This window comes from Neophocaena asiaeorientalis, unplaced genomic scaffold (genome assembly GCF_003031525.2).
Source record: "Neophocaena asiaeorientalis asiaeorientalis breed wild unplaced genomic scaffold, Neophocaena_asiaeorientalis_V1.1 scaffold781, whole genome shotgun sequence".
In the NCBI taxonomy this organism is placed as follows: domain Eukaryota; kingdom Metazoa; phylum Chordata; class Mammalia; order Artiodactyla; family Phocoenidae; genus Neophocaena; species Neophocaena asiaeorientalis.
In genome coordinates, this window is record NW_020172994.1 from 860,345 (window position 1) to 873,799 (window position 13,455).

Here is a 13,455-nt window from a genome sequence, read left to right on the forward strand (position 1 = left end):
TTCCAGAGAATAGGTCCACTTTATTTGGTTAAAAAATGTTTTTATATATAACCATTATTATGAAATGCAGGATTGTCAAGAAAATGTAGGTGGTCATTAAGAATTTGTCAAATAGATTATTCTGTGCTGGGTTCGGTGATAGAAGTATCCCTTAATTGATTTTCCCCAAATTAAGATGAGCAGCTAACCCTGAGATCTTTGGCCCAGGAAGGAGTAGGTGAGGAATAGCCTGCTGTCTCAGCTGCAGAATGCTTCTGGAAAGGACGGCGAAGAACTTGCTGGAGGAGATGGACCTGGTAAACAATTTAAAGTAGATAAATATAGATTCTCTTAATCAGGACCCTTATTAATTTTCTAAATTTCTGAAACGACAAGGTAAATTTTAAATGTGCATGAAAATGTTTAAACATTTTATGTTTCATTAAAACTTCAACTATAGCTGTTACTTAAAATTTCTATTATTCCAGAGAAAGTTCCTTAAGTAGTAGTTTTTTGCTGAAACAGGAGAGTGAATATGTACATCCTCACAAAGAATACATATATTTCCCGATCATTTCTAAATTCCTTCACAGCGTTAAGAGAATTATAATTTTCTAAAATATTTATAAAAATAAAAGGATGTCAATGATTTACACTCTTTCCAAATCAAGGGCATGGATTCCAACTCATACTGCTTCATTTGCAATTTTGTCCCACGGTATAAACTGAGGGATCAACAAACACACCTCTTTCAGCAATAATTCTAGGATCAAAATGTATATTTTCATCCAGTTATAAAAATAATTAAGTCGTGGGGATGTAATGTACAGCATGGTGACTATAGTTAATAATACTGTATGTATATTTGAAAGTTGCTAAGAGAACAGATCTCAGAAGTTCTCATCACAAGAAAAAAAAATTGTAGCTGTGTATGATGACATGTTAACTAGACTCACTGTGGTGAGCATTTCACAAGATATACAAATATCAAATCATTATGTTGTAGACCTGAAATTAACAAAATGTTCTATTTCAACTATACCTCCATTTAAGAAGTATATATAATAAATATTATACCTATGTAATCTTACCTACTAGTTTAAAAGCTCCCTGAATAGATTTTTATACTTCTCCACAGCAACTCGCAGAGGGTGAATTCTCAAGAAATGTTTGATGCAGGAATGTAAACACAAGGTGTATGTGTAAAGAGTTATAGGTCTAAAAGTTTAACAAGATCTTTTTCTTTTCCTGCATGAGAATTTAACCCTTAGTTAACTTTCTGGATCTGTTCCCCTGGTAACCTGATAAGGTGGTATATGTATGTCCACTGTATCACCATACAACACGGCTTATGACTGACAAATAGCATTTGTCCTGGGAGAACTGTAAACACCTGATAGAATGTGTTGGACTTTCTTTGGTGTAGGGACTCACGGTATAAGGCAGGTCTACTGTGGGGATGTTGGAAACTATGCCCATGGAGCTGTTAGAAGAGATACTGGTTTCTGTAGAACATGCAGCTTTTCAGCCAGGGCTGCCCCTGCATCTTCCCAGTGTGGATCGTGTCCCCCTGCACCTGAGCTTTACCGCTGTACCTCCCTGCCTGCGTGGATGCTTCAACAACTCCTGCAAAGGAGGAACCTAATGGTGCCCTGCTGGTAAGCTATGTTTCTGTCCTGTATCTTTCTGAATTAAGGGGGGGCCAAAAGCAGCCTGTAATAGTCTTATGAATCTGAACGTTTACTTGGACCTAGGAAGACACCTCCCCACCCAAGGTGGGCACTGCATCCTTACTCAAATATAATTTTGAGGGAAGGGAGAAAACAGGGAGGGAACAAAAGAGAGGGAAGGAAGGTGAAACAAGGTAACAAAAACATCTTATTAAACACTGTTTAGTTTCCCCAGCTTAGACTAATTTATCTAAAGATAAATACTGAGTTAGCTTCCTTCTCTTTGTTTTTCCTTAATACCCTAAAAAGATTACACTTAAAAATATTTTATTTTCTAAAATGAAAACCTAGATTTGTCAGGCTAATTAAACTACTGAAATGTAAAGTTATGCAAGTTCCAAATTAGAAATAGCAAAAACAGTTTCTCTGTCGTGCCCACTCTGATCAGTTGGTAGTGACTACACAGCATGCTAGTAGAAATACTAGTAGAAGGATCCTAAGGCTGTGACCCATTTGAGAGAGAAAGGGGGCCGCGATCATTAATAATGTCTGTTCCAGTGTAGGACAAAAGAGCGACAGCCAGAGTGCTGGGGGCTATTCCTCTTCTAAGAAATACACTGTGTGCAATGCATTTTTAAACAATTAACTAGTTAATATCTGAGGCATAGAAGAAGGTATGCAGAATAATATGACAAGTACCTGTGTATCCTCCACTCAGCTTCAGAAATAAAATGCTTCCAATATGGTTGAAGCCTTGAATATCCTTCCCTAACTCGAATTTCTTTCTTACTGCAAATCAATCACTGTCCAAAGATGCTATCATCTTTATTCATTTTGTTACTTTGATTATATATGCATATATCCCTAAAGACATGATTTTACATGTTTAGATTAAATTGGGGTGGTAACACATTGTATGTATTCCTTTGCCACTTGCTTGTTTTGCCAAACATTATATGTGAGATTCATACAAGCTGATGTGTATAGATCCAGTGCATTCGTCTTCCCGGATGTCAAGATTTCATTTCATAGACCCAGGTTGCTAGTGCCATAGATGCCTGGTAGATGCAAAAGCTAATTTTCTCTGGAGATATGCACTCTCAAATCGGCTTCACTGGATTTCTGAGGTTGAAATCCAAAATCCCTAAACATAAACAATGACTAGCAGAACCAGACCCTCAGAAGTTCAAATAATGTAGATATGATATCAAATGAATATTTAAAACTTTAAACACATTAAAGAATAAATTTTGAAATATGAGAAAATGATTCACTGATTAAAAAAAAAAGAGAGACCAGGTAGTGAGAAGCTGGGAAGCTGGTGCCGGCAAAGGTATGGTTTAGCATATCTGCAAACAAAATCAGGGTGTTTAAAGTATGATACATTTTTTTGCGGTACGCAGGCCTCTCACTGCTGTGGCCTCTCCCGCTGCGGAGCACAGGCTCCGGACGCGCAGGCCCAGCGGCCACGGCTCACGGGCCCAGCCACTCCGTGGCACACGGGATCCTCCCAGACCGGGGCTCGGCAGGCAGACTCTCAACCACTGCACCACCAGGGAAGCCCGTAAAGTATGATACATTTTAAATTAATAAAAATAAGCCCAGAAGAGTCAATCAACTTACCTCTGAAAAATCGTTCCTTTCTGCTTTTTGCACTGCGGATTCCACCATCCAGTTCTTCAGCACGTATCTAGGATTAACAGCTTAAACAAGAGGGTAAAGTTCATCATGGAACAATAATTACTAAGTCGACACAGGCCATGTGAAATTACCACTGAAATGACATAACCTTTAAGAACTTTGCCGGGAGGCTCAAATGAGAAGAATAATTAGCATCAGTCATTCTGATTGTTGATAAACAATATACAGTATTTATCACCTTATGGTACAGGAAAAACGGTATTTTCACATCATGAGCAATATTATGTTTTATTTTTCTTTTCAGTGTTTCATCATTAATTTGGTTTTCACCATATTCAGTTCACTAAGCATTTTATAAAGCTGGGAGAAAGTAGAAGATTCATCCTGTAGCCCAAATGAAGGGAGGAAAAAAGTTGCTGCTTTTAACATCTTCAAACACAGAATTCAGGTCTGACTCAGTAGGACTGCTTAATGCTGTTGTTGCCAGGAGCAAATAGGAAAGGTTACATGCAGGCAAAACTCTTTGTAAACTTATATTTTTTATAGTAACCATGCATTTTTTCATACTAAAAAGTATTATAGGGACTTCCCCGGAGGCACAATGGATAAGAATCCGCCTGCCAATGCAGAGGACATGGGTTCAATGCCTGGTCTGGGAAGATCCCACATGCCACACAGCAACCAAGCCCATGCGCCACAACTACTGAGCCTGCGCTCTAGAGCCTGCGAGCCACAACTACTGAGCCCATGTGCCACAACTACTGAAGCCTGCATGCCTAGAGCCCGTGCTCTGCAACGAGAGAAGCCACCGCAAGAAGCAGCCCACGCACTGCAACGAAGAGTAGCCCCTGCTCACCACAACTAGAGAAAGGCTGTGCACAGCAACGAAAAACCAACACAGCCAAAAATAAATAAAATTAAATCTTAAAAAAATATTATAATAATGGCACATTCCAGAAAGTATGTCTTTATTTGAGATGAGACTTTTCCAAGATAATTTATCAACTAGGTGGAAAGGAGGGGATGTTTATCCTCACTGGCCTGAAAGAAATTCCGAGAGGACTCCAGAAATCACTGTTTTGTGATTCTCAACAACATTTTTCTGAGTTACTTGAATGGAGGGAACATACAAATTCCACTTTGACTTGGTTTTAAAGAGCTGCCAAGACATGACAGATAATCTAAAATACAAGTGCCCTGTGACCCAGTAATTCTACTTCTTTAGGAATATAGTCTATGGGAACAAATTTAAACATTAAAAAGCATTATTTATATTAAGGAAAACTAGAAACAACTTAAACCGCCTATTAATAGGGGACTGGTTAAGTGAAACATTACATACCCTTTCAAAGATATATTATGCAGTCATTAAAAATGTTACATTATAAAGAATGAAGTAGTCAGGGGAAATGTTTATTTTTAGTGAAAAATGAAGGATCTAAAATTATACCATAATATGATTACTACTACATTTTCTCCTAATCAATATACACAGAAAAAGAGAGACTAGAAGTGTCAATAAACGCATGGAAAAGTGAATAGCAACTGTGGTTGAGTGATGGGAATCTTTTTATTCTTTCTACAAGTTTGCATCTTCCAAATTGTAAAGAATTCATGCAGAACTCTTTTAAAATAAAAACACATATACCCAATAAATATATATAATCCTTAGATGAAAAGGAAACTGACACGCAAGGGAAATTTTGGAAGCAGTCGACTTAGGCAGAGGGAGAGTGGAGTCACCCAATTAAAAGTTTAACAAACTTCACCAACACTTTATAGAAACCTGGCAACGAAATACTGTTAAAATATGCTGGGACTTGTAGCTGCAAGCAGAAGTACTTTGGATCAAATTATGTGTTGATATATACAAACTACCTGAAATCAGAAAATTGTAGATCTGTTCATAGGATTCTTTGAGGTTATCTAATTCTGTACATTTTTTTAATCTCATCTGGAACTTTTTCCCATTGCTCATTGTGGAAATTAATTTTTCCTTTCCTTGAGAGTACACTGTTCAGCATTTATTATTTCTCTAAAGTAATTCAAAGCTTCAGCCTTGAATTCACTAAATGTCTTTCATCTTACCATCTCATCCATCCTGTCATAACCAAACAAATCCAAATCCTAAAGACAGCCACGACATCTTCTTCTCTCAATTTCTTTTTTCTCTTAATTGCTGATATAGTCCATATTGAGCTGGCCTATAAATTCTGTATGATTGCACCAATGAACATAAGTGGCTGGCAGCTAAATCCATGCTAAGCCCCAAAGACCAATTACTCATTTCCTTGTAAAAACTCAGCTTGCTTTTATTTCTACAATAGTGTCCTGAGTCAAGAAGCAGTCTCATCCTCTAACTTAACATGGAGTATTAGCATCATTCTTATTTCATCAAATGATCAGCCGCCCTGATGACACACACTAGCTCTCCACACCAGTCCTAAGTAAGGTAAGAGTACTCCAGGACTTGAGTACTTCTGTCTTAACTTCTTTGATCTTCTTAGAACCCATGTTGCAAAAAGGACTAACTTCCTTTTTTTTTCTTCTCCAAGCCAAGTGTAAAGTCACATGGTAAACTGAAAGCAGTATATAAAGGTGATTTATTTTTAGCACTACCATTTACTAGGTGTATATTATGGCCCAGGCACTGTAACAAGATAACTTACATATATTATTGCTCATCGTTACAACATCCCTGCAAAATATGCCCATTTTATAATAGCTAAGGGCCTTGAAAATTGGAAAGTTAAATATCTTTCATATTATACAGCAAAAAAGTGGCAAGATGAGGTTCATCTGTCAGATTCCAAAACTCACGTTCTTTCCACCATAAACCACACCACCTTCCTTGTCTCTCCACCATCTTTTAAGGCCATATTATTTTAACATCAATATGCAAACTTATTGAAAGCAGGGCTATCATAATCAAGTTAAAAGTCATCTGAAATTAGAAAGGCTCATATATGACACTTCAACTCAACTAAAATACACTCATCTAGAGTTTTTGTAGTTAAAAACAAAACAACAGATCCAGTTCCCTCAAGTAATTACTTCCAGTTTTCCAGGTTTTGAAAACTGGGAGTAATTACTTCCAGTAATTACTTCCTGTTGCTTTTATGTAATAATCCTTCAAGCTGAAAAAATCAAAAGGATTACCTACTTGTCATTCTTTTTCTTCTTTCAGAATCTGAATCATTCACGTTACTAAAAATGAACAGAACAAAGAACAGAATTAATCACTGTCTCCCCAAATCATATCGTTTTTCCAAAAGGGTGAGAATTATTTCACAAGACAAATACTGAAAAAAAAATTTTAAATCACATTGAATCAGTGTCTGAAAGGAAGACAGAAAATCCTGTTTGATTAAACAATATATAAAATACTACCTTATTTCGTTATTTTAGATAATACCAAAATTTTTATTTTTACCAATTAAAAAAATACTTTTGTCTAAAAAAATATCTAAACTTGGGCTTCCCTGGTGGCGCAGTGGTTGAGAGTCCGCCTGCCATCTGGCACCTCTCTTTCCTTATCTTAAAACATAGTTTTCTGAAAATAATTTAACTTGTTCTTCATTACTCAGGGTCATCTTTATGAATAGCCCTCAGCTGCCATTAAACTGTGACAGGCTATTTGCTCCTGCGCGTCCTGTGGTTTTCCTGTCTCTCCCTTCAGCCACCACTACCTACATTCTTTACTCTTTCATGTTTGTTGCTTCCGATTCATTGTGACAGTTAACAAAGCAAAGTAACTTCTGACGATTGTATGAGATGTGACAATTTATAGACACTGGATGAAAGCCTGGGGAGCTCTCTCTCCAGAGCTTCAAGGTTTGGGAGACTTGGGCTCAGGACACAGGGGAATGGCTTTATCAAAGCTGAGGTGAACAGAAGGGTGCTCTCTGCGTGGGTGAGATGTTACCAGACACTCCTCAGCCAGAGCAGACTTCCCGGGAATAAAAAGGAAATGTTGAAAAATGGAAAGGAAGTGAGGAATCTGATGGGTTGACGATGCTAAAGTAATATATTACATGCTTTCTCAAGAAGTGATGAGGTTACCTTACCTCTTCAGTCTCAAAAGGTACTGGGACACCCAGGCAGGAAAGAGTTTGTGCTTTGAGATCATTTTCAGTGCCCAGAATTGCTAGAAGAAAATACAGTAATAGACTGCTTATTAATATTTGTTCACTTTATTTTAACTTCATGTCCCTTAAATTATGTATTTAACAATAATTTATAACATCCAGATTTCTCTTAAGGTTCTCTATTTCAAGTAGAAGTAGTACTAAAAAGGAATAATGTTTTCCTTTTCTTTATATAACTTTCAACTCAAATTCTAATTCATGGAGATACATGTAATGGCATGATTTAAGAGAAATAAAAAATATACATAGTTCTTATAAATAGACATTACATGTGAATACTTACATTATCAAAACCCTTCCTTTAAATAGGGAAAACTCACGTAATATATAATTTACTTAAAAAATTTAATTTGTAACTGTTTTATTTAGTTATCTATTAATTCATTTAACGTATATTTATGGAATGTCAACTGTGTGCTAGGAACTATGTTAGTTGGGAAGGATAAAAAAATTAATAAGACATAATTACTGCTTTTAAAAAGGAAAGTGTGTAAACAAATAAGTCAATGCCATTTTAGAAGTGTTATAGAAATATACATAAAGGCTAAGGGAACACGAATAAGCTATTAGCTCTAGTTAAGAGTTAGGGAGTTAAAAAGGTCTGAAATTCAGAAGACACAGAAATTAACTATTAAAATGATTAAAAGTGTAATGATCTCTCTCAAATTTTCCCAACACTCAGTAATTTAAATATTAACATCTGTCAAGAACTCGTTCAAATCACTTTAACATTACTTTGTCTCAGTTAATGTTAAATGTTAAATCTCACATTAAATGATAATTAGTTCTGATAGTTCATTAATAATTTTTAAATTATATCAGAGATGCTTATTGGTTAACATTTTGCTGGATTTCTTGCTGAATAGGTAGACATTCTTTTATTCAAATCACTCCTAAAACTGTAATTTATGGCAATTACATACCTGTGAGAACTATACACAAATAGTTTTTATATATAAATAATTTTTTTAGTTAACACAGAAGTCATGAAATATAATGAAGAAATTGAAAGTTTTAAAAATATGCCTAGATTTTCATCTGAAAAATAATAAAAACAATGCAATATAAAAGACTTACACCTTATAAACAGAGCTATGTTTCTAAAAATCTATAATAAGTGGGAGTCTTCTGGTTAATACCCATATTATTCCATAAATGTAGCAGATCAGTATTGAAAAAAAAGGCAACACCTTTCTTAAAACTGAATTAAGAAGAACCATTTTGGTAACAGCTTGGCAGTTTCTTAAAAAATTAAAACATAAATTTGCTAAACAATCCAGCAATTCCACTCCTAGTATCTACCCAAGAGAAATGAAAATATGTGCACACAAAAACCGGTACATGAATGTTCATAGTAGTATTTATTCGCAATAGCCAAAAAGTGGGAATGACCCAAATGTCTGTCAACTAGTAACTGGATAAACAAAATGTGGTCCATCCATACAAGGGAGTAATAAAGAGGAAATAATAATATCTTAAGACGTACTTAAAAGATCTTAAAAATAATAAAGAGGAAAGAACCACTGATACAGGTTACAACATGGGTGAACCTCAAAAATATGCTAAGTGAAGAAGCCAGACACAAAAGACCACATACCATATGATTCCATTTACAGGGGAGGTCTAGAAAGGGCAAAGAGACAGAAAGTAGACTAGTAGTTGCTTGGGGATGGAAGTAGTAAAAAGGGATTGACTGCAAATGGGCAAAAAAGGATCTTTTCAGAGTGATGGAATTGTTCTAAAATTGAATTGTGGCAATAACTGCACAAATCTGTAAGTTATTTAAAAATCATTGACTTGTACACTTAAAATGAGTAGAATTTTAGGGTATGTAAATTATGCCTCAACAAATCTGTTAAAGAAAACTGAGTTAAGAAAAAAGCCAAAAGTCACAAATTAATACCTGAGGAATGCTGAGCTCCTGTAACTGGCTTTGAGTGATCTCACTGAGCTGCCGAAATGTCATTGTAAAGTCAGCTTCTGTCTTTTCCATGAGCTAATGAAAATACTTACATTTAGCAACCTCAATTGTTGAAGAATATACGGAATAGTCATTCAAATGTTAATCAGGAAAAAGAGATAAAATGATAAACTCACATGTAAGAGAAATGCAATTAAATCATCATCACCCTTGCTTTTTCCAAGTAATCCCAATTTGGCTTTGAACAATTCTCTAAATCTAAAAGGAGAAATGTCAATTTGATTTGTTGTTAAATTTCTCACTGTTTTAAGAATTGCCCTCAAACCACGCAGGATGCTCTAATATGTGTTCAAACAAACAAACAACAAACCTTGTATCATAAAGAATGGGATACCCCTCAAGAATCTGAGCAGCACTGAGGGAGAAAAAAGACAGCACCGTTAAACCTTGCTTAAATGTTAACATTCTTGAATTACATTTTACATGAACAAAGTGAACCTTCTCATACATTAAATAGCATTCGATTACATACTACTGATTCTGATTTAGTGATTTAATTGTATATCATACCTTAGAGAAAACTGTCAATATAAATTTACTGTCTCAAAGATTTGGATACAGTACAGGTCAAATCAGGTAACTCCTGAAATATGACTATATACAATTAGCTTATAGGATAAATGTTAATATGTCTTTATAATACCAAAAGAGTTATATAAATGGCTTTTTTTGGTGTATTTTATTTTAAATTTATTTATTTTACTTATTTATTTTTGGCTGCATTGGGTCTTCATTGCTGCAAACCAGCTTTCTCTAGTTGTGACAGGCGGGGGCTACTCTACGTTGCAGTGCGCAGGCTTTTCATTGCGGTGGCTTATCTATTGTGGAGCATAGGCTCTAGGCGCGTGAGCTTCAGTAGTTGTGGCATGTGGGCTCTAGAGCGCAGGCTCAGTATTTGTGGCACACGGGCTTAGTTGCTTCACAGCATGTGGGATCTTCCCAGACCAGGGCTCAAACCCATGTCCCCTGCATTGGCAGGCGGATTCTTAACCACTGCGCTACCAGGGAAGCCCTGGCGTATTTTAAAAATTATCTTAGACCCAAAATAATGCATTACAGATACTTCACCCAATACAATAACATTTTATTTGCCTGAATGTATGAAAATAGTGAAATACTTCATAAAAATTTTAAAATTAAAGAGTTATTAACCTTAAACCCATTTTTAAACAAATTGTCTATTTCTTAACATTCTTAATGTATTTTAAATTATACAGATGCTCAACACACTCTGAAGCTCCACTCCCCTGACCTTCCTGACCTTATCTCCTATGACTCTTCCCCTTGCTTATTCTGCTACAGCTACCCTGGACTTCATGCTGTTCCTTAAACACACACACACACTCCTGCCTCAGGACCTTTGCACAGGCTATTCCCTTGCCTATAGCACTCTTCCCCCACATATCTCTGTGGCTGCTCCTGTTACTCCTTCAAGCCTCTGCTCAAATCCAGCCCCTGACAAGGCGTGTGAGCTGCAGTAGTGCCCAACCCTATACCAGCCCTCTGGGTGTAAACACTGCTGCTTCTCTTCTGCCTTCCAGATCTTGGCAATTTCTCTTGTGGCCAACCTAACCCATGACCAAACAGGGAAGGGCATTTTTCGACCAGTTTAGCTAAGTTGATACAGTATAAGGCCACTACATGTATATGGCTATATGATTAAGTCCTGGCCAGGGCGAAATAAGGGAAGTGATGTGTATAAATTCTGAAATGTGTCCTTCAATATTGAGGACTTGCCTCTTTGCTTCTCCATGCTCCTACCTAGAATATGGATGTGATAGATGGTCCCATCTCAGACCATGAGGGCCACAGACAATGGATGGTGGCATAGAAAGCTAAAAGCAGTCTGGGACTCAGACAACTGAGTCCCCATACCAGCCCTGAATTACCAACATGAATTACCATACGTTTATGTGAGGGAAAAATATATGTCCTTCTTGTTCAAGCCACTATTATTTGGGATTTCTGTTACAAGCAACTGAATCCATACTTTATCTAATATCCTACATCTCAATCAGAGTAAAATGAAAATATTAATGGTTACGTAAGATTTCAGAAAGTATATCACCTATATACCCCATGTGAGTCAAATACTTAAGAAAGTAATCAAGGCAGAGACTTCAAGACGGAATTTTAAAAAAATAATAAAAACAATGTTAGTAAGCAGTAAAGTGACTAGAAATGCAGGGAGGGGAGTGGAGTGTTAAGGGCGAAGACTCAAAATAGAAGAGAGATACTTCAAGGGAAAACCTACTAACAGTCTGAAATTCAAAATATTAAACTATCTTAGCAAAATGTAGCAGTTGGGTAAGTAGAGGTAAAACAAAAGCATTCTAAAGGTCTCATTGGGATGGAGGGGAAAACAACGGGCAAATAGGAGCTTAGTGAGGGAAAATATTTGGAAACTTGTTCTCATATAACAGTAGAGAAAGTGGCAGAAAAACAAGATAACTATGAGGGGTGGGGGATGCAGTAGTTTCCAAATCAAAGTTGGGGGTTGGAGAGGAATGGATAAGCTCCTCAAATCATAAAAAGGTAAGGAGAATAGGGGGAAACTAACATGTAAAATAAAACACAATGTAAGAGAGAAGGAATAAAATAAATCAATTATTATAATAGATGTGAAAAGCCCACATACGTCTATTAAATCAGAAACCATCACATTGAGTTAAAACCTGGCTATGTTTTGTTTACTTTTGTAAGAAACATACTTTAAAACAATGTGATAAAGATAAAAAAAAATAAAGTGAGATTCAAGGCAAATACAACAAAAGTAAGCATGAATATTAATATCAGATAAGTTGAAATTGAGAGCTAAAAGTATTAATCAGGATAGAGGGGGTCACTGTATTAGGATAAAAGGCACATTTTCTGAAGGAAATATAAGAAAAAAATCAGTATGTACCAATAACGGCATATTGCACAAATTCAAAACAATTAGAAAAAATTGCTTGCTAAAAATACAATTAAAATGGGAGATTTTAATACACATCTCTTATGAATCAAACTTATCTAATAGATAAAAAAATAAACAGAGTCATAAAAGAGTTGAATAATATACTCAATACACTCAATCTGATATATTAAAACGTTTGTGCCCATTTTTATATGATCATGAAATATGTACAAAAATTTATTATGTTGGACCATAAAGAAACTGTAACACATTTTGACTAGATTTTACCAAACACGTTCTTTGATCGTAAAAATGTGGACAAAATAAGCCCAACTACTTAGGAATTCAGAAACACAGTGATAAATAGCCCTTGGATCAAAGAAGAAATAAACCATGATTTCACAGCACCTAAAAAGCAATAAATAGCAAAACACTTTATCCTGATAACTATGGAAAAAAGCCAAAGTGGTACCCCCCTCAAAAAAAATAGATATACACACATATATATATAGTTTGAAAGCCTTTGTTATTAAAGATTAAATAGTACGGTTTTAAAAATGTTTCTTGCTTTTCAAAACATGATCATTATACAGATATATTTTCACACAGATTTAATTAGTAGATTTAGGATTTACTCACAGTTGCTTTTGCCTAGGATCCAGTAATGGGTTTAGAGCTTGTAACAACTTGTGTAAATTAAACATTCCAATATTAGCCTGATTTCCTATTTTATATCTTCTTTCATCATCAGATGTGTTTGGTACAAAATCTGTTTAGAGCAAACATACTGTTGCTTTACAGGGGGGATAATTATAATAGTTTCTTCATTTTTTAAACAAATTATTTACTTATTTATTTATTTGGCCATGCCACGTGGCATAAGGGATCTTAGTTCCCTGACGAGGGAGTAAACCCATGCCCCTTACAGTGGAAGCGCAGAGTTTTAACCACTGGACCGGCAGGGAAGTCCCTCTTTCTTCATTTTTAAGTTTAAACTTAATAAATGTATATATATTAGATAAAAATCTTTCTGACATTAAACGTTTAACTTCAAAGTAATGTAAATACTTAATACCCATGCACATGAAAATCTTTTAAAATATGATTATTTGCCTAATAGAGGAATACATTTCTAACCTA

At 35.5% G+C, this 13,455-nt stretch overlaps 1 protein-coding gene across 2 annotated transcripts in view; it reads right to left on the bottom strand.

The window, feature by feature from the left end:
* The window catches only part of LOC112397951 (UPF0061 protein ETA_18310-like), a 27,843-nt gene continuing 14,388 nt past the window's right edge, over positions 1-13,455 (bottom strand). The window contains exons 12-19 of one of the 2 annotated variants that reach the window (XM_024742285.1): positions 12,955-13,084; positions 9,730-9,774; positions 9,536-9,617; positions 9,342-9,434; positions 7,358-7,437; positions 6,454-6,497; positions 3,273-3,352; positions 1-293 (exon numbers count right to left, since the gene is read on the bottom strand). In XM_024742285.1, the coding sequence (XP_024598053.1) occupies positions 171-293; positions 3,273-3,352; positions 6,454-6,497; positions 7,358-7,437; positions 9,342-9,434; positions 9,536-9,617; positions 9,730-9,774; positions 12,955-13,084 (677 nt within the window). In that variant the 3' untranslated portion in view covers positions 1-170. Of the gene's footprint in view, positions 294-3,272; positions 3,353-6,449; positions 6,498-7,357; positions 7,438-9,341; positions 9,435-9,535; positions 9,618-9,729; positions 9,775-12,954; positions 13,085-13,455 lie in introns of both variants that reach the window. The other variant, XR_003002894.1, reaches the window with a different exon arrangement.